The following is a 24318-nucleotide window of genomic DNA, read 5'->3' on the forward strand; positions in this document are numbered from 1 at the left end:
GTCGTGATATTTTGGCAGAGAGCTTGTCCATGTGGGATGCTTTCTCATTTAGTAGAGTGGTAACGGCACAGTTTTTCTTTCCTGTTCCTCAGTCCAGCCCTTCAGCTTTGTGTTAGCTTTGCCTGGGTTTTGAGTTGGCAGGTGTCACAGGAAGAGTGAGATTTTGTTGATGGTTGGTTGACAAAACCCAAGTAAAAAGTAAGTTTTCAATACAGAAATAATGTCAGTGTAAAAACAAAAACAACATGTAGAGCACAAATGCACACAGTCCTACCTAAGGGGACCACTGTTTACAGTTAAGCATTGTTTTCCAAATGTTTTTAAAAAAAGAAAAAGAAGGAAAGAAAAAATTTTAAAGTCAAATCTCTTTTTTTAACTTAGTATCATAACTTGGGTACATTTCTATGTCCATGTAAAATATTGGTATGAATCGCCCATATTTTTAGCCATTTGAATGCTGAGTGCCAAGCTAGGCAGTGATGTCACATGCTTTTAATTCCAGCACTCGGGAGGCAGAGGCAACAGATCTTTAAGTTTTAGGTTAGCCTGGGCCAAAGAGAGAGTTCCAGGACAGCCAGGGTTATAAAGAGAAACCCTGCCTGTCTTGGAAAAACAAAATAAAACAAACAAAAAGGAATACTGGCTGACAGCATGCCTGTGGCTGACCATTGCTTTGTTTAAGCAGTCTGCCTGTTACTGGATACATGTTTCTACTCAGTTTTTTTGCATTCTCAGCTGTGGTGGCTTTGGTCAGAAGTCCCGGGCAAGGTCTTACTTGTTCTCCAAGAAAGCAATATTGATTCCTACTCTTATCGATGAGAAGTACAGGTGTCTCTTTACAGTGTTTGCCTGTGCAATAGGTGAAAAGTACTATCTGCCTATAGTTGCCCCCCCCTTTTTTTTTTCAAATCTCGTTTTCTTTTGCTGTTGACCGTGAACGTTTTTTGTGGCTCCCAGCTTTAGCACTCCCCACAGTTCTCTCCCTTCTCCTAGCATCTTGGCTGTTCTGTTTCTTGACACATACATTGCAGGTTATCTGGTTCTAACCACAGAAGTAACATGCTGTTGTCTGACCTATGCACTTAACTAGTTTTTTATATTTACTGAGTTGTACCTGCAGTTTGAAATGGTTTCCATGTGGTGTCTGCCAGTCAGTGATGATCCCTTCTCGTCCCAGGCATCTAGTCACCAGTGTCTAGGCTAGTCTTTTCTGGACATTGTATAGAAACATGATCACTCATTACATCTGTGGAAGCCACATTATACTGAAGAGATTTGCCCTCTCCCTTTCTGTGCGTTAGCTGAGTGGAGACAGCCCATGTTCTTGTTTTGAAATTGAATGTGCACTTTAGACAGAACCTGATGTAACACTTTTCCTGTGCTTACAGTGCCACACTCTGCTCTACGTTTATAACCTACCAGCAAATAAAGATGGCAAGAGCATCAGCAACAGGCTCAGGCGCCTGTCTGATAACTGTGGTGGCAAAGTGCTGAGTATCACAGGCTGCAGCGCAGTTCTCCGCTTCATAAGCCAGGACAGTGCGGAGCGGGCCCAGAAGCGCATGGAAAATGAAGATGTCTTTGGTAACAGGATCGTTGTGTCCTTTACTCCAAAACACAGAGAATTCTTTGAAGCCAAGAATTCAAATGTAATTGCCGATAAAGTGAAGTCTCCCAAAAAAGTTAAGAACACAAAATTGTGCTTCATCAAAGACACAAGTGAACAGTCACCCAGTGCCAAAGCCATGCCTGGGAAAGGATTGCAGGCAAATTCTGGATCTGCTACAAAACCCACAAACATTAAAAGTTTACAGGTACTTTTGACATCTCTTGCTTGTTGAAGTCTGCGGCAGGTTTGCTTTCTTCCTGTGTGTGCTGTGCCTGCTGCCTCTTGTTGTATCCTCTTACTTTGGGTTTTGCTAAGCCTCATTCACTTTACTCTTCGTTTCGAATCTGTCCCATCTGAGGTACTTAGGCTTAAGGCCACTGCACTTGTGTCTTTAAAGGAGTTGTGCCGAATGGAATCAAAGACCGGCAGCAGAAACAGTGACCACCAGCAAGGCCATGGGAGGCTGGCAGTACTGCCCAATAGCAGCGCAAGCACTTCAGTGCCCACCTTGAACACAGGTGTGACGGAGCCACTCTACAGAAGCAATCAGAAGTATGTCTGGTCTTTCTTTCTTGATAGCTGCTTCTATGAAACTACGTGAGACCTATGACACTACCTTCCAATTCTCCCTCCCGTTAGAAAAGAGAACCTCGGTTCCCAGAATGTGACCAGCTGTCCTGTAGAGAAGGAGAGAGAGGAGACTGTCTTCCAAGTGAGCTACCCGTCAGCATTCAGTAAGCTGATTGCCTCACGGCAAGGCAGCCCTCTGCTCACCTCTCAGTCTTGGTCTCCAAGGTAAGTCCAACTTTCTCGCCAGTAGGGTGAAACGTAACAGGAAGGCTGTAGGCTACTGTGTTAGTTATTGAGACAGTACAGAGGGAGAGACAGGTCTGCCATCTCTCACTGCCAGGCTCTCCCTTCAGGTTACCATAGCTGACATTCATTCAGAGGCAATGCTTTCCTCCATTGTTCCTTCCTCCATTTGGAAATCTAGGTAAGTCCATGTCAACAGGGAAGGACATTAAGATGTCCTTATGACCAGGTGTGGTGGTGCATGCCTGTAGTCCCACCATTTGGGAGGATCATGAGGCTGGGTTATGTAGTGAGTTCAAGGCCAGCCTGTGTAACTTCGCAAGACCTTGAATAAAAACTACCAGCTAAACAAACAGCATCTTGCACTCTTTGTGTTCAGGGAAGCTGAAATGAAGTGTGCATTGGCTGCTCTTAATATGACACTTTGTAGGAGGCTGCTGGGAACCCACTTTGTGAGACTTGGCAGATGGGGCTGCCAAAAGGCCGGTTCTCACACTGCAAAAGCCAAACATAGTGTCACATGCCTTTGATCCCAGCACTTGGGAGACAAGGGTCTTAAGTCTCTATGAGATCGAGTCCAGCTACGTCTGCACAATAAATTTCAGGACAGCAAGAGCTAAATACTGAGACTCTGTCTTAAAAAATTAAAAAATTAAATCACTGCAGAAAGGAAATAAATAATTTCAAGTAACAGTTGACACCAGATCCTGCCTTATGTATTATACTAGGCCTTTTAAGTCAGAGGAAGCTAAAAATTTACATAAACATTGTAGACTACATTTGTAAGACTAAAATGGAGAGAGTGGAATTTCAATTCAGCAAGGCTTCCTAAATTTTGTCCCTTTTTGCTTTAAATATTTCTGTGAAATAACATTTGATATTGGATAATTTTTTTTACTGAGGTCCACTCATAGTTCTTTAGACATTAAACCTAAATCAGCATAGGTTTAAGGTGAAACTAATTGCAAAGTCAAATAGGGAGGTTTTTTGGTTTGTTTTGGTTTGGTTTTTTTGGGGGGGGTTTTTTATTCACTCCAGACAAAACCAGAATGGCAGAACCTCAGTGCATAGGATGGTTCATGTCTTGTGTGTTTTCTGCAGGAGTATGTCTCCAAACCTTTTAAACAGAGGCTCACCACTTGCTTTCAACGTTGCCAATCCCAGCAGTGGTGCCGACTGCACAGAACCATTTGCAAATGGTGTTGACATCCAGGTCAGCAATGTGGACTACAGGCTGTCCCGGAAGGAGCTACAGCAGCTCCTCCAGGAAGCCTTTTCCAAGCATGGCCAGGTACTCTTGTTGTTTGGGTAATTGGTTTGGATTTTTGGGAGTGGATGGTATTATCAAGACAAGATCTCAACTCTTTAACTTCAGACATGTGAGAGTCCTGCCTCAGCTTTCCAATTGATATTAAAGACAGAAGCCACTCAGCTTCACTCTTTCAATTTTTAAAAAGACTTACTTTAAAATTAATTATGTGGGTTTATGTGTATCTTTGTGTGAGTATGTGTGTGGGTGCCCTTGGAGGCCAGAGGTGTCCAGATATCTTGGAGCTGAAGTTTCAGGAGGTTTTAAGCTGCCTAATATGGATGCTTTGAAGAGTAGCATAAGCTCTTAACTGTTGAGCTGTTTCTCCAGCTGTCATACCCTGCCCCCCAACTCTTGTTCTTGTTGTTTCACCCTTGGTGCAGTTCAGTGCCACAGGGCCTAATTGGACACATGGGTAGGACTGGGCAAGTTTGAACTTCTTTTCCCTTATCTGCGTTAGAAGAAATGTAGAACTCATAGTTTTTAGGACCTCACCCCAGAGAAAATGAAGCTAGCCATGAGAAGTGCATGTCATAGGCAGAGGGACTCACTAAAAGCTACATGCAGAAATACAGAAAGTCTAAAGTAGTGACTCTCAACTTTCCTAAGGCTGACCCTTTAATACAGTTCCTCATGCTATGATGACCCGCCAACCATTGTTGCTCTTTCATAACTAATTTTGCTGTTATGAATTATAATGTAAGTATCTGATATGCAGGATATCTGATACGACACTCTGTGAAAGGGTTATATGACCCCATCCCACCCCCAAAGGGTTTGCTGCCCACAGGTTGAGAACCACTAGTCTAAAGTAGTAGTGGCTACTTCTCAATGTACCCACCCCAGTGTTAAGATGCAGTTTATGAAAAAATGCACCTTTCATAGAACTTGCAGAGAAGTTTTCTGAGCCTGCCTCTGAGCGTGGCATGTGCAAGAGCAAAAAGGCAGACTGACTAGCTCCTTTGAAGATCATCTACACTCTGGTCACGTGTAGCACTTTATTCAGACAAGTTACTCTGTGCAGGCTCTGACATCTGCTAGCATATTGTTCAACAGTTTACTCTCACTTTGGAAGTTGACAGACTCTAGATAGATACTGGTAGTGCTCTGTTTTACTTTGTCCTGTTGTAGGTGAAGAGTGTTGAGCTCAGTCCCCATACCGATTACCAGCTCAAGGCCATTGTCCAGATGGGCAACCTGCACGAAGCAGTCTGTGCCGTGAACAGCCTCCACAGGCACAGAATTGGCAGCAAGAAGATCCTGGTCTCACTCTCCACAGGCGCTGCCAACAAGTCACTCTCCTTACTAAGGTATAAAACAGCATCCAAGCCATTCACTTAGCATATAACAGTCGACACACAGACACTTTGGGAAATAATAAAAATAGATTTTTATCACATTCCCCTTCATCCTCTATGCAGTGTGGTTATTGTTAAATGATAGGGTTTGAAATCTACCCTCTGGCTTTTGTTCAAGTCATTAAGCAAAAGCCAAACACAGCTTGAATTTGGCAGGCCTTTGAGAGTGAAGGAACATACTGCATACCCAAAACAGGTCCCAAGACTAGCAGGTCTCTGTAGTAAAATGCAGAATTCTTCACTAGAAGGGTAAAGTCCTCATGCAGCCTCCCTGATGACTGAGTCAGTGTGAGCTCTTGGACTGTTCAGAGCAAGTCTTCATGCTGCTTTGGCTCAACTGCTGTGAGGAGCTAGTAAAGTAAGATTCACTGAGTTTTGGAATATTTCTACTTGACTAGTATTTAAAGTTGTGGGTGTTTTTTGTTTGTTGTTTTTTCTTAGAATAAAAATAATACTCAGCTTTTTGCAGTGCTTGGGGAAGTTCAGCAAAATGGAGAAAACCTTCTATTCTGTGGCTCCAGACTATTCGCCCTTTCTAGTTAGGCTTGTTTGTTTTTAGTACCTTTTTTGTAAAGAGTGGTAAAGATGATACTGTATGCAATTACATGTCCAGTCACATGCAGAAATCCCAGTCCCATATATCTAACATATAAGCCACACATGACAAAAGATAATTCAGACTGTTTTCCTTCGCTCTGAGTTAACCCAGTGTCTCTCTCCCCATCCTCCTGTCCCCAGGAAAGCCCATGTGGACTTCCTGTTACTGAATCCCAAGGAATTACTTGATTAGTTTTCATGGCTTGTCCTTAAACCTTTTGATTTTCCTTTAACTTTTCTGAAAAGTAAACTCTAATGTATCAAAAACTAGTAAGTTTACTTTGCTTGCATTTTGTGTTAGTTTTATGAACCTTTAAAAAAATATACTTGGGAAGTACACACACACACACACACACACACACACACACACACAGGGGCTGAAGAGATAGGTCAGAGGTTAAGAGCACTGCCTGCTCTTCCAGAGGTTCTGAGTTTAATTCCCAGCAACCACATGGTGGCTCACAACCATTTATAGTGTGATCTAATTCCCTCTTCTGGCGTGCAGGTGTACATGCAGGTAGAACACTGTATACATAATAAATACATCTTTAACACACAGACACACACAGTAATATATGGGAGTAGTCTGTCCTCTAACTCATGGATTTTGTCCTACAGTGCAGAAACAGTGGCTATTCTTCAGGATGCTCCTGCCTGTTGTTTGCCTCTCTTTAAATTAATAGACATCTATGAAAAGAAGTAAGTTTTGTTTATTGTTCCATTGATGCAGTGGTAATTGGTGACTTCTATGCAAAAACAAAAAAAACAAAACAAAACTATAATACTCAGCCTTAAGAACTTCTCACCAGGGAAAGAACAAAACAGAGACAGTGCTGTTCAGATTGGAAGTTTGAATCTAATACCTTTTTTTTTTTTTTAAGCAAATTTAGACTTGAGTTCCTATCTTAAGGTTTTGTTGCTATGACAACGGCAAATCTTATAAAGGAAAACATTTAAAAAAAAAAAAAAAAGGAAAGCATTGAACTGGGGCTGGCTTACTGTTGTAGAATTGGCTGTTAGACTCTAGAGGGCTCCTCTACCCCAGCTAGTTTCCATATAATTGAGACAGAGACCTTTTAGAATTGTAAAAGCTTAGCCGGGTGTAGTGGCGTACACCATGACTGGGCAGGTATTAACCCTCTAGGCTATTTTGCTATTCCCAGCTACACACCCTAAATTACTTGCCTTAATTGTTCCTGTCTGGGCTCTTCTGTTCTATCAGGCCAGCCTTCATGGCCACATGCTCATGGTCCATATTGCCCCATGGTGACTTTCTTCTCTCTGGCTTCCTCTCCTCCTGCTATGTCTTCTAACTCTCTCTCCTCCTCCTGGCCTCCTGGTCCCTCTGAGACCCCAAGCCCAGGAACCTAAGCACTGCCTACTTCTCTTCTGCCCAGTTACAGGCTTCAGCAAAGTTTACACAAATACCAGTGTATGTTAGAATGTCTGGACAACAACCAGATCTTGGGAGCCAGTAATTAGCATTAGAATACGTAGCACTAGACCAACCCCAACAGCTTACAGTTTCAGAGATTGTTTGTTGTCATCACGGTGGCTTACAGGTAGTTGTGGTGCTGGAGAAGTAGCTGAGAATTCTATATCCAGACCCATGGGCAGCAGGAAGATAGACACTGGGCCTGACTGTCTTAGAGGTTTAGTCTATTGTCATAGTAAAAGCATGGTGGCACCAGGCAGACATGGTGCTGGAGAAGGAGCTTGAGGGTTTATATCAAGATCCACAGGCAGGAGAGAGAGAGAGAGGGGGGGTGGGGGGTGGGGTGGGCGGGCTAGAGCAGAGGTTCTCAACTTTTATGTAGTGACCCCTTTGGGGGTTGAATGACCCTTTTACCAAGGTCACATACCAGATATCCACATTGCTATTCATAACAGTAGCAAAATTAGTTGTAAAGTAGTAGCCAAAATAACTTTATGGTTGGGGCTCACCACAACATGAGGAACTGTTAAGGGTCACAGCATGAGAAAGGTGGAGAATCGGTGGGCTAGAGAGATGATGACTCAGCAGTTAAGAGTGACACTGCCTGCTCTTGCAGGGGACCCAGATTCAATTCCTAGCTCACCCACCTATAATTCTTTCTCCAGTGGATCTGATGTCTTCTTCTGACCTCCAAGGGCACTACACATGTGTGGTGCACAGATATACACGTAGGCAAAACATATATACACATCAAATACTTTTTTTTAAAAAGAAAAAGGAAATTCAAGTGCCTGTGGAACAGGAACCGATGACTGGTGTTGGGTAGGAAGCAAGCTGGCAGGGTAAAAGGTAGAAGGCATCTGGTTGAGAGCATTGTAGGACAGATGGGAAACAGGAGCAAGAAGCTCGAGTGGGAAGCACAGGCCTGGGTCTTGGTTTTGGACATAAAAGTTCTAGGGCATCGTTGGAGTCGCTATAGAGAGTTAGAGTGCATTCTAGAGGCTCTGAGTGAGATGTTGGTTGTGAAAGTAATGGCTATTTGCTGAAGAGGCGTTATTTCTGATGAGCAGGGAAGCAGATACGGCCAGAAGAGGTGAGAGGGAGGTAGAATTGGATAGAAGGCCAGGAAAGCAAACAAGGTCCCAGAGATAAGGGTAAGTAGGAAAGATAACATGCCAGACATTGGGAAATCTTAGGGGGCTGAGGAAACAGGATGAGGTTTGGGGATGACTAGGGACATAGAGCCAGGAAGGAAGGGGATTAGAACCTGAGTAGAGATCAATCCTGAGATCAATTATTTTTACTCTAAAGAAAATGAGAGTTTAAGACCAACAATGAGAGCACAGAGAAAATGCTTATCTCCTCATGTGGGGAGACCCCAAGGATGGCTGTAGGGCACTGGGAATGGAACCTGGAGAGGTAGGAAGGAATTGCCAATACCCAGGCCAAGCCCCACCCAGGCCTGATTGCACTCAGTCCTCACTCAGCACTATGAGATACAAGTTATCACAGCATTTTAAAGACCACAAAATTGAGACTCAAACTGCTTGTGTATCTTAACTAAGGTTATAAAGGCTGAAGTAGAGTCAGGATGTGAACTCAAGTCTGTCTACATCCAGAGCCTGGGCTTTTATGCTCCAACTATAGCAGGTCCAAGTCAGGGTTGAGGAGTCCAGGTACAGAGGACAGCGCTCCACAGTGCAGGTCAGTGTGGGTGAGAACATCTCTCTAAAGGAGTGTACACTTAAAGGGCAGTGGTTGGAGGTGACACATGTTGAGAGCATTCCCATCCCAGACACATAGGCGAAGGAAGACACTGCCATGGGAAGGGGCTACCAAGGGATAGTTCTGCTGTTGCCTGGCTGTATGACTTCAGGAGTAAATGAGCTCAGTCAGTAGTTTGATTTTACTCATGGAGAGATGGGGAAGCCATTCTGTGTTCCTTTAGTAAACAGGTCAGGTGTTTCTATATAATCAAAGAAAAACATTCTAAGCCAGCACCTCTTTTCTGTTCTTAGGTATGGACACAAGTTAAATGTGTCTGATTTATATAAATTAACAGACACAATTGCAATCCGTGAACAGGGAAATGGGCGGCTGGTGTGTCTCTTACCAAGTAGCCAGGCCCGCCAGAGCCCCCTGGGCACTTCCCAGTCACATGATGGCTCCTCCACAAACTGCAGCCCAGTTCTGTTTGAAGAGTTGGAGTATCACGAACCTGTCTGCAGGCAGCACTGCTCTAATAAGGACTTCAGGTACATTGATGCGCTCCAGAGAGTGAGCGGGGAATGCTGTCCACTCCTGAGAAGTCAGCTCACTGTTTACTCTCTTTCCTGCAGTGAACATGAGTTTGATCCAGACTCTTACAAGATTCCGTTTGTGGTTCTTTCTTTGAAAGTCTTTGCACCTCAAGTTCATAGTCTTCTCCAGACCCACGAGGGCACGGTGCCTTTGCTAAGGTGAGCCATGGTAGCCTTTGGGAGTAGAGTGCTGGTAGGGTCATTTCTGCAGTTTGCCTACTGATGGAACCAAGGATTAGAAAGAGGGCTCTGTCCTAGGGTGAAGCTCTGAGGAATGGATTCATGCACTCAGTATTTCAACAAGAAACTGGCTATATGTTGAATTTCACAAACATAAACATGAGGATAGTTTGTTTTTTTGCCAAAGAGATGCATCTAAATTGAAACCTGCACAGGTGCCAGGAAAATGCATCTTTTCACCTGTGTTCAGGTTCCAAGGCTGTAAAGAAAATCATACATTAGAGTACATTGAACTACTCTGGGCCGTGGACAAAGGCCAGCTCCAAACTTGGTGGCTCTGACAATCCAAAGTGCTTTATCTCACTCCCTGCTGAACACTGCCTGGGGATTTCTGGAGCTCTTCATTAGACTGTGTCACAATGGCAGTACTACAGCGGTTACTTCTCAACAGATACATGGTTAAAACCTGCTCTTCAGCCTGCAATGCCCTTTTCATTATTTTCACTTAACCTTTTGTCCCTTCAGCTTTCCAGATTGCTATGCTGCGGAATTTGGTGGCCTAGAAATTACACAAGACAGCCACAGGGGTGTCCCCTTAGAGCACTTCATCACCTGCATTCCAGGAGTGAACATTGCCACTGCTCAGAATGGCGTCAAAGTAGTGAGGTGGATTCACAACAAGCCCCCGCCTCCCAACACTGGTAGGTGGGCCAGTGTCAGGGATTCAGCCCTAAGCTCCCAGCCATCTACAGGAAGGCCAGGCTTTGATTTCAAACAGCAGCACCATTTTCACCAAGTGTCTCCTCTAATCTTTTTTGGTTTTGTTTTTGTCACATTAAAACCTGATCCTAGCCCCCTCCCTCCTTTCTTCTCAGGCCTACCTTCGAGCCTCTCTTCTCCTCCTCCCCCATTTCCTCCTCTCCTCAGAGAAGGGGAGGCCCCTAAGGGGAACCAACCCACCCTGGTACCTCAAGTCACAGAAGGACTTAGAGCATCTTCTCCCACTGAGGCCAGACAAGGCAGCCCAGCTAGGGGAAAGGGATCCAAAGGCAGACAATGGAGTCAGAGATATCCCCTACTACCACTGTTAGAGGGCCCACATGATAGCCATGCTGCACATCTGTTACATATGTGTAAGGGATCTAGAGCCCATGCAAGTTCTTTGGTTGGTGGTTCAGCCTCTGTGAGCCCCCACGGGCCCATGTTAGTTTACTCTGTACGTCTTTTCGTGCTGTCCTTGACCCTCTGGCTCCTTCTGTCATTCTTCCCACTCTTCCACAAGACTTTCCGAGCTTACCCTGTTGCTTAGCTCTGGATCTCTGCATCTGTTGCCATCAACTGCTGGATGAAATCTCTCAGAAGACAGTTGTGCTAGGCTCCTCCTGTCTACAAGCATAGCAGGGTATCATCAATAGTGTCAGAGTTGGGCCATTTATTGGATGACCATTCCCTCAATCTCTGCTCCGTCCTTATCCCTACACTTCTTGTAGGCAGGACAGATTTGGGACAAAGCTTTTATGAGTAGGGTGGTGTCCTTCCTTCTACTGGAAGTCCCACCTGGCTACAGGAGGAGGCAACTTCAGGCTCCATATCCCCCACTGTTAGGGATCTCAGCTAGGGTCATCCCCATAGAATCCCTGAGGATTTCCCTGTCCCATAGATGATTCCACTGATTTTTGTTCTCCCGGTACCCCCTCCCCGACTCTCCCCACATCTGATCACTGTCCCCACTCCCACACAGCTTTCCCCCCCCCCCCCCCATCTACTTCAGATGAAATTCAACTTCTACTTCTTCATGAGATTCAAGCATCCTCCCTTGGCCGCCCATCTTGGCTTCTTTGGGTCTGTGGTTGTAGCATGGTTATCCTATATATTATGGCTAGTATCCACTTACGAGTCAGTATATGCCATACCTGTCTTTCTGTGTCTGGGTTACCTCACTCAGGATGATCTTTTCTGATTCCATCCATTTGCCTGCAAATTGCATATCTTTATTTTTAAAAGCTGAGTGGTATTTCATTGTGTAAATGTACCATAGTTTTTTTTCTCCATTCTTCGGTTGAGGGATATCTAGGTTAGTCCAGTTTCTGACTATTATGAACAAAGCTGCTATGAACATAGTTGACTAAGTGCATCTTCTTCTTGTATGGTAGAGCGTCTTTTGGGTATATGCCCAGGAGTGAAGTAGCTGGGTCTCAAGGTAGATCTACTTTCAGTTCTCTAAGAAATGTCCAGATTGATTTCTAAAGTAGCTGTACAAATTTGCATTCCCACCTGCAGGTAGAGGAGTATTCCCCTTGCTCCCCTCCTCCCCAGCATGTGCTGTCACTTGAGGTTTTTAATCTTAGCCTTTCTGATGAGTGTAGGATGGAATCTCAGAGATGTTTTGATTTGCATTTCCCTGATGACTAAGGATGTTGAGCACTTCTATATTTCTTGGCCATTTTCTGTTTAGCTCTGTACCCCCCACCCCTTTTTTTGTTTTGTTTCATTTTGTTTTTCAAGACATGGTTTCTCTGTGTAGCCTTGGCTGTTCTAGACTCACTTTGTACCAGGCTGGCCTTAAACTCACAGCGATCCACCTGCCTTTGCCTCCTGAGTGCTGGCATTAGAGGAGTGCACCACCATGCCTGACTTTCTTGAATTCTATCTATTTTGGATATTAGCCTTTTGTCAGATGTAGGGTTGGTGAAAATCTTTTTCCATTCTGTAAGGTGCCGTTTTGCCCTGTTGACAGTGCCTTTGCCTTACAGAAGCTCTTCAGTTTCATGAGGTCCCATTTATTAGTTGTTGATCTTAGAGCCAGTGCTATTGGTGTTCTGTTCAGAAAATTGTCTCCTGTGCCAATGAGTTCATAGCTATTTCCCACTTTCTCTTCTAATAGATTTAGTGCACCCGGTTTTATGTTATGATCTTTGATTCACTTGGACTTGAGTTTTGTGCAGGGTGATAGGTATGCATTTTTCTACAAGTAGATATCCAGTTAGACCAGCACCATTTGTTAAAGATGCTTTCTATTTTCCACTGTGTGGTTTTGGCCTCTTTGTCAAAATCATCAACCTGCTTTTATGCAAATACCATGCAGCTTGAAATCAGTGAGGACGATACCTCTAGAAGTTCTTTTATTGCACAGAATTGTTTTAGCTACCCTGGGTCTTTTATTTTTCCATATGAAGTTGATGGTTGCTCTTTCAAGGTCTGTAAAAAATTGTGCTGGAATTTTGATGGGAATTGCATTGTATATGTAGATTGCCTTTGGTAAGACAGCCATTTTGCTATGTTAATCCTACTGATTCGTGAGCGTGGGAGGTCTTTCCATCTTATGATCTCTTCTTCAGTTTCTTTCCTCAAAGTCTTGAAGTTCTTGTCATACAGGTCTTTCACTTGCCTGGTTAGAGTTACACCAAGAGATTTTATATAATTTGTGACTTTTGTGAAGGGTGCTGTTTCCTTGGTTTCTTTCTCAGCCTATTTGTATACAGAGGGCTACTGATTTTTTTTTTTTTTTTAGTTAATTTGGTATTCAGCCACTTTATTGAAGGTGTTTATCAGCAGTAAAAGTTCTCTGGTAGAGTTTTGGGGGTCACTTATGTATCCCCTCCGCTCTTCAAAGTCCCCAGATGCTAAGGACACCTGCCATGAAGCCTGACAGGCTGACTTTGAGCACTGGGATCCATGTGGTGGAAGGACAGAACCATCTCTTGCATACACAAGTGCCCCCCCCCCCACACACACACACTCACTTCTCTTTGGCCCTAATGTACCTTCGGCTTGCACCTCTGTTTAAAGCTAGAAGGGTATCTGAGAGCCTGGCCTGAGTCAGCAGTTCCTTCCTACCCGTCCTCTCCTCCCTCAGTCTGGGGCTGCACAGGGCCTATGGGAGACTCCCAACCTCTGTCTTGTGCTTTGAGTCTACCCACAAATCCCTTGTACTTCTCTATAAAGGTTTTTGTCTGATGTTTTTTAACGTTTTGCTTTTTGTTGTTTTGTTGTTGTTGTTGTTGTCGTCATCACTATTACTGTTGGAGACAGTGTCTTACGTATATAACCAAGGCTTGTCTTGAGTTCATGACCCCCTTGCTTCAGCCTACCCTGCCCCAATGCTGACATTTTTTTTGTTGTTGTTGTTTGTCATTATGCCAGCTCTACTTAGGCCTTTTTTTCTTTTTTTAATTCTTTTTTATGTGCTCATTGGTGTTTTGCCTGCATGTATGTCTGTGTAAGAGTGTTAGAAGCCCTGGACCTGGAGTTACAAACAGTTGTGAGTTGCCATGTGGTTGATGGGAATTGAACCCTGGTCCTTTGGTTAAGAGTCCTCTTATCCACTAAGCCACCTCTGCACACCCATTTGTTGTTTTGTTGTTGTTGTTGTTGTTAAAGCTTTTTTTATGTGTTGTAAACACTTGAGACTACAAAAACCTGATGATGCAGATCTGTTTATCACAGCATTTAAGAGACAGAGGCAGGAAGATTGCTGTGAGTTTGCTCTTCATAGGATGGTCCAGTCCTGCTAGGGCTATATAACAAGACCCTGTCTTAAAAAAGTAGGTGTGTAGGTAAATCTGTTTCTGCCTCAATTTTCCATCCTGCTCCCCGTGGCTTTCTGAGTAAAATTTTAACTCCATTATTGGTTAATTCCATTCTCATGGGCTATCTTCCTAGTGCCCATCTATACTGTGTCTGTGGAAAAAGTATGATCCACGTGGCCAAGTGACAAATGGATCTAAAAATATAGCCAATGTGGTCTGGGAAGTCCTTGTTAATCTTCACTTCTGGCATAGCCCTAGAGTGTTTTGTGCTTCCTTTTGACACCTTTTGAGAATTAAGGCAAATGGTTTCCCTGCCTGTAGTAAGATGGGCTGGTTATTTTGTTCTGTGGCACCTGTGTTGCTGCATAGGGATGCTAAGCTAAAAACAGGAAATCGCCTTTCAGCCAATGAAGTCATGCCTGAGGTCTTATGTGTTTTGTTTCTGTTTTTCTTCTGTAGACCCTTGGCTTCTGCGTTCTAAAAGTCCTGTGGGTAATCCCCAGCTGATCCAGTTCAGTAGAGAAGTCATTGACTTACTGAAGAACCAACCATCTTGTATACTACAAATCAGCAATTTCATCCCTTCATACCATCACCATTTTGCAAAGCAATGCCGAGTTTCAGATTATGGATATTCCAAGCTGATTGAACTACTAGAAGCTGTGCCTCACGTTTTGCAGGTAAAGGATATGAGGCAGTGTTCTTCCCTGACTTCAGCTGCCACAGCCAAATACTCACACAGAATGATGACCTCATTTCTCAGAAAGCCGTTCTGAACTAAAATCTTCCTGTAAGGGCTTGCTTCAAAATGCAAGAGCCTTCTCAAGTTTTGAGGAAACTACAAATTTCCAACGTGAAAGAACTCCTTAGAGGCCAGTGGCCATCTTCCTTCTAGTGTCTATGGGCTGGCACCTGCTTTCCAGCAGTGTTCTCTATAATGCTCATTATTGCAAGGGAGTATTATGCTCACAGTTGGTACCTACCCTTTGTGAGTTAGACATTAGTCGCTGGGCATTGGATCCTATCTAGACTACCTATAACTTCCCTGAAGACAGCGTTTTCATATTTCCCACTTCTTAAAAAGATCTGAAAACCTTTAGCTGCCTTGTAGAGTTGCTGTCAGTCAGCCAGATTGAACATGTGCTCTTCCTCTTGTGCTTGTGGTCTTCTGAGACAGCAGCACTTTGAAAACAAGCAGCTAAATGATCCTGGCCCCAGACATCTAGGCTGAATTGTGTCCATTTTAAATTGCCAGCATTATATATTGACAGAGATAATCTGAGAGTAACAAGAGCAAGAAAGGCAGAGACAAGGCTGACACAAGAACATATTATCTTTTGAGTTCTTCATAGTATAAGTAATCAGAACATTTCCTTTTCAGATTCTTGGAATGGGCTCCAAGCGTCTGCTGACCCTCACTCATAGGGCCCAGGTAAAGCGCTTTACTCAGGATTTACTAAAACTTCTCAAGTCCCAGGCCAGCAAGCAGGTCATTGTGAGAGAGTTCTCACAGGCTTATCATTGGTGAGTTGAATGGAAGCTTTAAAAAAAAAAAAAAAGCAGTCTTTTGTAAAGCTTATTACTATGGTAACGATTTTACTCATTCTTTGCCCATTTCCCATCTTAAAACATAGGTGTTTCTCAAAGGACTGGGATGTCACAGAGTATGGTGTTTGTGAATTGACTGATATCATATCAGAGATCCCAGACACAACCATCTGCTTGTCCCAGCAAGATGATGACATGGTCATTGGTATCCGAAAAAGAGGTGTGTGGGCGGATGTTGTCTACCTCACTAGTGCCTTTGTTTTTATTGTGCTTTTGAGTACTGACTTCTCTGTGTAGCCCAGGCTGGTCTTGACTTTACTAGTACTCTGACCTCAGTCTTCTAAGAGCTGGGATTGTGAGCACGAGCCTAGTCAGTCACCGTTTACTTTTACATAGAATAGTGTGTGTGTGTGTGTGTGTGTGTGTGTGTGTGTGTGTGTGTGTGTGTGTTAAGGGGGTGCTCTTTTCTCTCTCTTTCCATGGTTCTTAGTGGTTTCTTGGGAAGTGCAGCTTGTAAACCTGTCTGGTATGCAGAATCTGTGTTCTGTAGAGGAAGGGAAGCTATGTGCCCTGTAAGGAAGCACACTGGTCAGCTGTGCACCTGTAATCCCAGCTGATGTTGCTGTGGGTTCAAGGTCAGCCTGGCCTACAGAGCAAGTCCCAGTACAGCCAAGGCTACACAGAGAAACCTTGTCTGGGGGTGGAGGGGGGGACAAAGAAAGAAAGAAAGAAAGAAAGCTAGCTCACTGGTTTTTAAGAATCTACTCAAAAGGAGAGAAGAAACTGTATCTGGCATTTTATTAAATGCTTTTCAAGCTAGTGTAGTGGTTTCTAGTGTCCATGTTATCTGATGCAGACTGTTTTAGTTCTAAGAATTATTTCACTATGCATACTTTGGAAGAAAACAAACACAGAGGAAGGTGGCGTTTATCTTTCCAGTTGTAGTAGTTCACTACACGAAGATAGGTTTGTTAATTATCATATTCTGCCCGTTACCAGTGAGAGGGTCTCTGTCCTGAGGTCACAGGCCTCCAGAGTTAAAACAAAGTAGTGTCTATCTTTTCCTAATTCTCTCCCAGTCAATTTAAAATAGATAGAAATGAAGATCAATGTTTATATATTTTTCTCTTTTATTTTGTTAAATTTTTGATGCCTGATACTCTTTTCTGCCAGCCACTTTTTTAAATGATAATACAGAAATTTAGTATCACAAGTTTTGGTACAAAGGAAATGAAAACAACATTGACAAGCCTTCATCCAAATACAAATATTACTACCAGCAACTTTTAACTAAAGATCAAATAGCTAAACAAAAAACCACGTGAATGTTCAAAAGTGTGATTTCACAGAAATAGCATGTGTCTGTCTTGTTCACATGGACAGAACTGACAGCGCCCCTGCAGGGTTGGTACTAAATACTGTGGGTGTAAGCCTGATTTATACGGTGCTGTATTTTTTAAAGAACGAACTCAGGATGAAATAGAAAGGACAAAGCAGTTCTCCAAGGATGTTGTGGACCTGCTGCGCCACCAGCCCCATTTCCGGATGCCCTTTAACAAGTTCATTCCCTCTTACCACCACCACTTTGGCCGTCAGTGCAAACTTGCATACTATGGGTTTACCAAGCTGCTTGAACTTTTAGAAGCCATCCCTGAGATTTTACAAGTAAGTGAAGAGCTGCTGCTACTTTAAGTGTTTTTCTGAGCCGTGTATAGGGAGCTGTTGTTACTGTTCTTAGTTATGAGTCTGCAATCCTCTAGTCAGCAAAACTGTGTTGACCTGTTAGCAAATTTAGGTAAATGTGTGATTTGCTCTGTAATCCCAGAATTTATGAGGTGGAGGTGAAGGAATTCTGTGATTGAAGCCAGTCTGGGTTAAACATCAAGACTCCACCTCAAAAATAATCTTCAGCATGTGTTAGATAATCACTGGAAATAGGATGAGATGGCTTAAATGTTAGACTGGATATTTTTTGAGCAGCACAATGCTTCCCAAACCCCCTTGGAGATAGGGGAGTAATTGTGCCAAGCTCTTCAAGCAGGGTTGAGTTTCTGTTCTTAATTTTACTAACATTAATTTTTACTCCAAAAGTATTGTTAAGCCTTTGTTTTTGTAGCCTAGTGGTGATGGCGCCCCCCTTTAGTCCCAGCACTCGGGAGGCAGAGGCAGGTGCATCGCTGTGAGTTTGAGGCCAGCCTGGTCTACAAAGTGAGTCCACGACAGCCAAGGCTACACAGAGAAACCTTGTCTCAAAAAATCAAAAAAAAAAAAAAAAAAAAAGAAAAGAAAAGAAACTTCATTTTTGTAAAATACACATAACAGAATTTATACGGCCAGGAAAAGGAACATCTTACATGTGTGTTTAAGCTCTGAGAGAAGAGTTCTTTGATCTTACAGAACTATGCCTTCAAAACCACATTCCCATCTTACGTGACCAATGTGTAGGTTTCCATGCCATTTAATTCTACAATCAATCATGTGTTCAAACCCCTCCTTACTCCCTATGTGTTTTTTAAGGTGTTAGAATGTGGAGAAGAGAAAATCCTGACTTTGACTGAAGTGGAGCGATTCAAAGCTCTAGCAGCCCAGTTTGTTAAGCTTCTGCGGTCCCAAAAAGATAACTGCCTTATGATGACAGATCTACTTACAGAATATGCTAAGACGTTTGGATATACATTTCGTCTCCAAGACTATGATGTCAGCTCGGTCTCAGCTTTGACACAGAAGCTCTGCCATGTTGTAAAGGTAAGCCAGTGTCCTTCTACTGCCCAGGCTGTGTGGCATGGTCCGTGTGAGCTGCTGCGTGCTCTGCGTGCAGCAGTTCTCGGTGTGTACCCTGTGTGGCTTGCTGTTGCTCATTGAAACCTTACTAGACAATAGAAGAAGGCTTGGCTTGCACTTTAGATTTATGGTCTTTTATATCTTTATCACCTTTCTGAACTGACAAGGTCACTTTATCCTAAAGTACATGTGCTCAGGTATAGTCATCTCAGCCAGGCTGGCCTGAAGTTGAATCCTTCCAGAGTCTTTATTTCCAAGATTCCTAGAAGACTGTATTATGTATCTTCCATGGATCCTGACTCATTTAGGAGTCATCTTGACAACAAGCACAAGGTCAGAATTGCCCTTGTGGTTTGCAAATCCCCTTTAGAGGGCAACCTCCCTCCTCCTCCTTGCTCTCCTGTGCTGAGCTGACCCTCCCATGTATAGGTAGAGCAGCTGGACAGTTTCCAGAACATCTGCAGACCTATATAACACAAGACTAGGGAAAGACTGTCAGGAGGGGGGAAAATGGAAAGGGAAGCAGAAAGTGGCACCATCACACAGAGGCACAGGGGAAATCTGGTTATATACTGATAGGTTAGAGGAGGGGCCATGTCAGGAGCCAGTAGCATTCCATGAGCCTTAGGTGGGTGGAGGCACCTGGCTTGTTGCTGAGAACAGCACTTACAGTAGGCTGAGCAATGAGGTAGCAAGGGGAAGTAGCAGCAGGATTTGCCATAGCTTGTGGCTAGCTTGCTTGTGAGAGGGCCACAGCTAATCACATGGGATGAAGGGAGCCAATGAGCTGCTGGCCTGGTGTCCAGGTGCTGCGTGCGGTTGGGTGTGTTAGAAAGTTCCAAAGAAGGATAACCTGAGAAGTAAGCAGACAAAGGCAAGAAGGGCTTCTGGGAAATGAGTATACAGGAGAGAAGGGCTTCTGGGGGGGGAGGGAGGAGGTGGGAGATGGACCAGCAGGGGGGACTGCCTTAATCTTTCACAAGAATGGAGGCTGTTCAGTGGGATCTGATAAAACTAATTCTGGTATTTGTCACCAGGAAAGGATGCTATGTTACCATTAAAGGAAGGTTAAGGTAACTGTTTACAGAAAAGAGGGGCCAAGGTTTAACATAGAAGAGCTCAGAGGAGGGCTGACGTGTGGAGTCGGGTGTGGAGGAGCGCTGTGCACTTGGGAGCTGATGCTCACAGGTGGATGGTAGAGATGGCCACTGTGAGTGTGCCTGACAGGTGTAGGTCCAGAAGCTGATGGCTGGGCTCATGGTGGGAGCTGGCCAGATAACCACAACAGAAAGACTTAGGGGCAAAAGAACTTAAATTGATAGGAATACCAGTGAGCCAGTGGCCCCTTGGTGCTACAGGAGTGTAGCCTGTAATCCTAGGACCTAAGGAGACTGAAGATTTGAAGCTCAAGGCCAGCCTAGACAGGTGAACAAGTCCTATCTCTAAATTAAAAATAAAAAGGGTGGAGTACAGCTCAGTGGTCAGGGTTTCCCAGCTTGCAAAGTTCTGGGTTCCATCTTCAGTACTGGGGATGGGAAGAAACAGAACCAAGTGAAGAAAGGAGTCTGTGTGAGACTTAAGAGAAAATGGAGGAGATTGAAGGTAGCAGAACTGTCTAGGAGTGCAGGAATAGATCCATATTCTCCTTTGGTTAAGTAATTAAAAGGCTGGCAAGGACTATTACCAGAAATCCTAAGGAGTCCTGGCAGAGCTAGTGTTGATACCTGAGAATGGGAAATTTGAGTTTCTTCTTGGGCTTCTTAGTCTCATTAATGAAAAATCTTAGACTCAAAATGGAAGCTAGAGGTCACTTGTTAAGAGTTTTAAAAAACAAACCCCGGGTAGGCAGGCTGTAAATCTTCCAGTGCCTTGAAGAGAAGGGAGTGGTGGTGGGAACGGGAAGCCGTGCCATTTGAGAAGCTGGCGTGGAGGTCAGCCACGTGCTGGGGAGGGGAGTTTTACGGAAAGTGTAAGGAAGCCCAGAGCACCAGGGAACACATGCTTAGTTAGATTCTGGCCGCATCTGAAAGAAAAGACAGAAGAGAAGAATAGTTAAGCCTTTCCAGGTCAGGATTCTGAAAGATTGGCCCGCCCAGACAAGTCTCATGTTGGCCTGTCAGTAGGGGTTGGAAATTCTGGAAAGAAAAAGTACATTGTCTTATGATAAACCCACCTATCATTGAGTTTGATCTTTGTCCTGTCCAACTGAATTAACTATTTTTATGTATAGGGGCATTTTTTTTGTTTGTTTCTTTTTGTTTTGTTTTGCTTGGTTTGGTTTTTTGCCTACATGTATGTCTGTATTGAGGGTGTCAGATCCCTGGAACTGGAGTTATAGATAGTTGTGAGCTGCCAAGTGGGTGCTGGGAGTTAAACCTGGGTCCTCTGGAAGAGCTGTGAGTGTTCTTAACTGCTGAGCTATCTCTCCAGCCCTTGAATTAACTATTTTTAAAGAACATTAAGTTATAGGGCAGAAGAGGGCATTGGATCCTCTGGGACTGGAGTTGCAAATGGTTGTGATGGGCCAGGCTGAGAATTGAGCCCTGGTCCTCTGGAAGTGGAGCCAGTGCTCTTAACCAATGAGCCATCTCTTCAGCCCTCTTCTTAACTCTTCAGGGAGGAGTTAAGGGCATGTCTCTACCTAGATGTGGATTCTATTCCCTAACAAAAGGTGAGAAGGGCTGAGCAGTGGACTTGTTTCTGTCTTCCATTCCATTTCCACCCTAGACACCCTATGATGTGATGTGTGGGAATGAGTTAGTTTAGAAGTGAGTAAAGACAGAGCCTGGAATATGTCTCTGTGGAGAGGTGTCTGCAGGGGAATCAAATAGAAGTTGAAGGATTGTATGTGACAGGTCCAGGTCTCCTCAGTGTCCACTGGCCAAGATACTAGTAAGGGTGGGTTTGGGTGGATAGGAAGGTTGTGAGCCAGGACTAGGAGGAATGTGGCTCAGCGGCTTGAGTGCTTGCTTAGCATACACTAAGCCTTTGCCTTAATTCCCAGTACTGCATAAATTGGATATGGTTATGTACCTTTGTAATTTTGGCACTTGGGAGGTAAAGCAAGGAGGATCATGAATTCAGGGTTATTCTTGGCTACCTAAGGGTCCAGCCTAAGCTATGAGAGACTCAAAACAACAAAAACCCAGTTGAGGACTCTGAGCCAGAGCCAAATATTAATTGATGGGAGGTTTGGTTCAAGTAGCAAAGGCAGGAGAAGGTGAGAGGCCCAGTGCAACCCTGGCTGCATTCTGGAGCCTAGCCGGAGGGCTTGTGGGAGATGCAAGGCATAGCTTCTCAAGCTGTCTGTGAGTCATTGCGTGTGTTCTGAGCATTGCTGCTTCTAAAACATGCCCTAGATGACTGAGGTCAAGGGATGGGTTTCAACAGCATTGAGGAAGCAGTTTCGTCTGGCTTTCTTTTAAAAACAGCAGTATTGATCTGAATGGCTACAGTGCTCCCTAAGACCACGGTGATAACTGGGCCCATGCTGCCTCAGTGGACCATGTTAGGGTCTGCGGTCTTACTGTAGCTGTAGCCTGGGGCCATGGGGAGGTCCAGAGGCGGTGCTGCACTGGGAGCCATATTGAGGTTAGTGGCCTGCATTGCTGCCTGAGACCCTGTTGATGTCTGTGGTCTAACCCGTGACTGTCTTCCCAGTGATGGTAAAGAGCAAGGAAAGTACTTCAGCAGTGATGTCAGTGACTGTGGGTACATAGTTGTGAGAGTGGAATGTGGAAGGCTTTTGTGACAACCGCTACCCCAACCTCAAGCGCCACTCCATAAAAGGAACAGCCTAAACAGGAAGCCATTTATTTGTTTCTTTGTTTTAGTTTTTTGAGACAGGGTTTCTCTGTGTAGCCTTGGCTGTCCTGGACTCACTTTGTAGACCAGGCCGGCCTCGAATTAATTCACAGAGATCTATTTGCATGTGCCTGTCAAGTGCTGGGATTACAGGCATGCACCACTGCGCCTAGCTCAAGAGAACTCTAAGATTATGATGAGGATGCAGAAGTGTAGCTTTCCACAGTTGATGGCTTCTCGCTGGGGGAAAAGTTTGACCATGCTCCAGTGACTATATGCATAACACAGATTGGATTTGGCAGGGTGAGTTGGGGGAGCTGTTACACGGCAGACATGGAAGGACTAGGAAGTGAGTTTGGTCTGGGCATATAATATGATATTCCCAAAGAAGCAATAAAAATAATATGTTGAATTAAAAAAAAAAAAAAGCAGCAGTATTGGCAATGGTCTGGGATTCTAAGAAAGTGATTCAAACTCCGTGGATTCATATCTGCTGTCTAATTGAGTGTCTGCTTTTTCTTTTGTTTCTTTTCTTTTCTTCTTTTTTTTTTAAATCTATGTTTGTTTATATGTATGTGTGCTTGCCTGCTTGTCTGTTTGTGCATAATATAAATGTCAGTGCGGTGCCTGTGGAAGCCACAAGAGGGCATTGGATCACCTGGAACTGGAGTTAGAAGTGGTTTTACCTCCCTCCTTGCAGTCTACTTGCCAAGTGTTCATAACTGCTGGGTAGGAGTGAGAATCTGCTACCATATTCCTGTCTCAGTCCAGAGTGTGCCTGAAAAGTAAAGATGTGCTGATGCTGGGCTGAATCCAGAGTCATAAAGAGGACAAACATGTGATTCTCCAGGTCTCACTGTAGGCAGTGAGCCATTTGGTCCTTGGAGAGAAAGCAAAGCTGGCAGGGGTTGTGGGGAGGGGGTTGTTAGCCTAAGGGGAGAAGACTGGATCCACTGGCTGATAGTTTGAGTGCATAGAACCCTGCCACCTGCTTTTAAAGGCCCATGACAAGTCTCTGGACCTGAAGATGGCAAGTGGTCTCAGTCACCAAGTGCTTGTCTTGGTACCCAAACAGTGCCATGCATCTTTCAGAGGCTCCCTCCCTTAAGTTCTTTGTCTCTTTGAGAATCTGAAATGGTCAACTAGATGCATAGCAGATAAAAACGCTGGCTTTAAAATTATCTCTAGGGCAACAGAAAAATGCAGCCTTTTCAGTGGTTACCAGCCTCGTCACTAGCTTAGCCAAGGCATGTCAGCTGGCCTGCTGTCTCTTTGCTTGAGGGGAGGGCAGCAAGGAAGACAGAACACAGAAGTAAGGAGAGCCATGGCAGTGTTTTCCAAATTACCTCACGATGGGCGTGTGAAATTTGGGCTTCTGGGCTATAGGGAGGTGAAAAACAGTTTCTGCTCCAGTGTCATTCTAAGTGTTGGTCAGCTGTCACAAAGAAACTCATGTGCTCTGCGTGTGTGTGAGTGCCTCTGTTGGTCTGCTTGGCCAGAGTGAGATGATCTGAGTTGGGTTTGCACTCTCTCTTCCTTAGGTAGCTGACATGGAGTCTGGCAAACAGATCCAGCTGATCAACAGGAAGTCCCTGCGGTCTCTCACTGCCCAGTTGCTGGTGCTGTTGATGTCTTGGGAAGGAGATGCCTGTCTTTCCGTTGAGGAGCTCAGGAGACATTACGAGACCACCCACAGTACTCCTCTCAACCCCTGTGAATATGGATTCATGACCTTGACTGAGTTACTGAAGAGTCTGCCTTACTTGGTGGAGGTGTGTGTGTGTGAGTGGGTCTTGAGAACCACCATATTGACAGCTCCACTGAGCACGTCTGGGGCTCTGTTAGGCCTGCATTAGTGTGTGTAGGGTTGGAGGGACACTAGGGGTCTTAACTGGCTGGCCGTTTTTCTTTTTTTACTTTCAGTAATTTTTTCTATCTTTTGAAATTAAAATAAAAGCATGTCATTTCTCCCTTTCATTTCCTCCCCTAAACCTCTCCCATATACCCCCTTCTTGTTCTCTCTCGATTCATGGCCCCTTTTCTTTTTAAAATTTT

The 24318-nt window shown here is 44.2% G+C and overlaps 1 protein-coding gene across 1 annotated transcript in view; it reads left to right on the top strand.

Moving 5' to 3' along the window:
- Window positions 1-24318, top strand: part of Marf1 (meiosis regulator and mRNA stability factor 1) — a 45137-nt gene that overhangs the window by 13816 nt on the left and 7003 nt on the right. The window contains exons 8-22 of the mRNA XM_051168333.1: window positions 1389-1814; window positions 2007-2161; window positions 2249-2404; window positions 3524-3713; window positions 4863-5041; window positions 6305-6385; window positions 9140-9376; window positions 9461-9580; window positions 10127-10302; window positions 14590-14810; window positions 15512-15654; window positions 15765-15898; window positions 17141-17343; window positions 18196-18423; window positions 23805-24035. Coding sequence (XP_051024290.1) covers window positions 1389-1814; window positions 2007-2161; window positions 2249-2404; window positions 3524-3713; window positions 4863-5041; window positions 6305-6385; window positions 9140-9376; window positions 9461-9580; window positions 10127-10302; window positions 14590-14810; window positions 15512-15654; window positions 15765-15898; window positions 17141-17343; window positions 18196-18423; window positions 23805-24035 — 2880 coding nt within the window. The remainder of the gene's footprint in view (window positions 1-1388; window positions 1815-2006; window positions 2162-2248; window positions 2405-3523; window positions 3714-4862; window positions 5042-6304; window positions 6386-9139; window positions 9377-9460; window positions 9581-10126; window positions 10303-14589; window positions 14811-15511; window positions 15655-15764; window positions 15899-17140; window positions 17344-18195; window positions 18424-23804; window positions 24036-24318) is intronic.

The sequence above is a fragment of the Acomys russatus genome, chromosome 25 (genome assembly GCF_903995435.1).
Source record: "Acomys russatus chromosome 25, mAcoRus1.1, whole genome shotgun sequence".
NCBI lineage: Eukaryota > Metazoa > Chordata > Mammalia > Rodentia > Muridae > Acomys > Acomys russatus.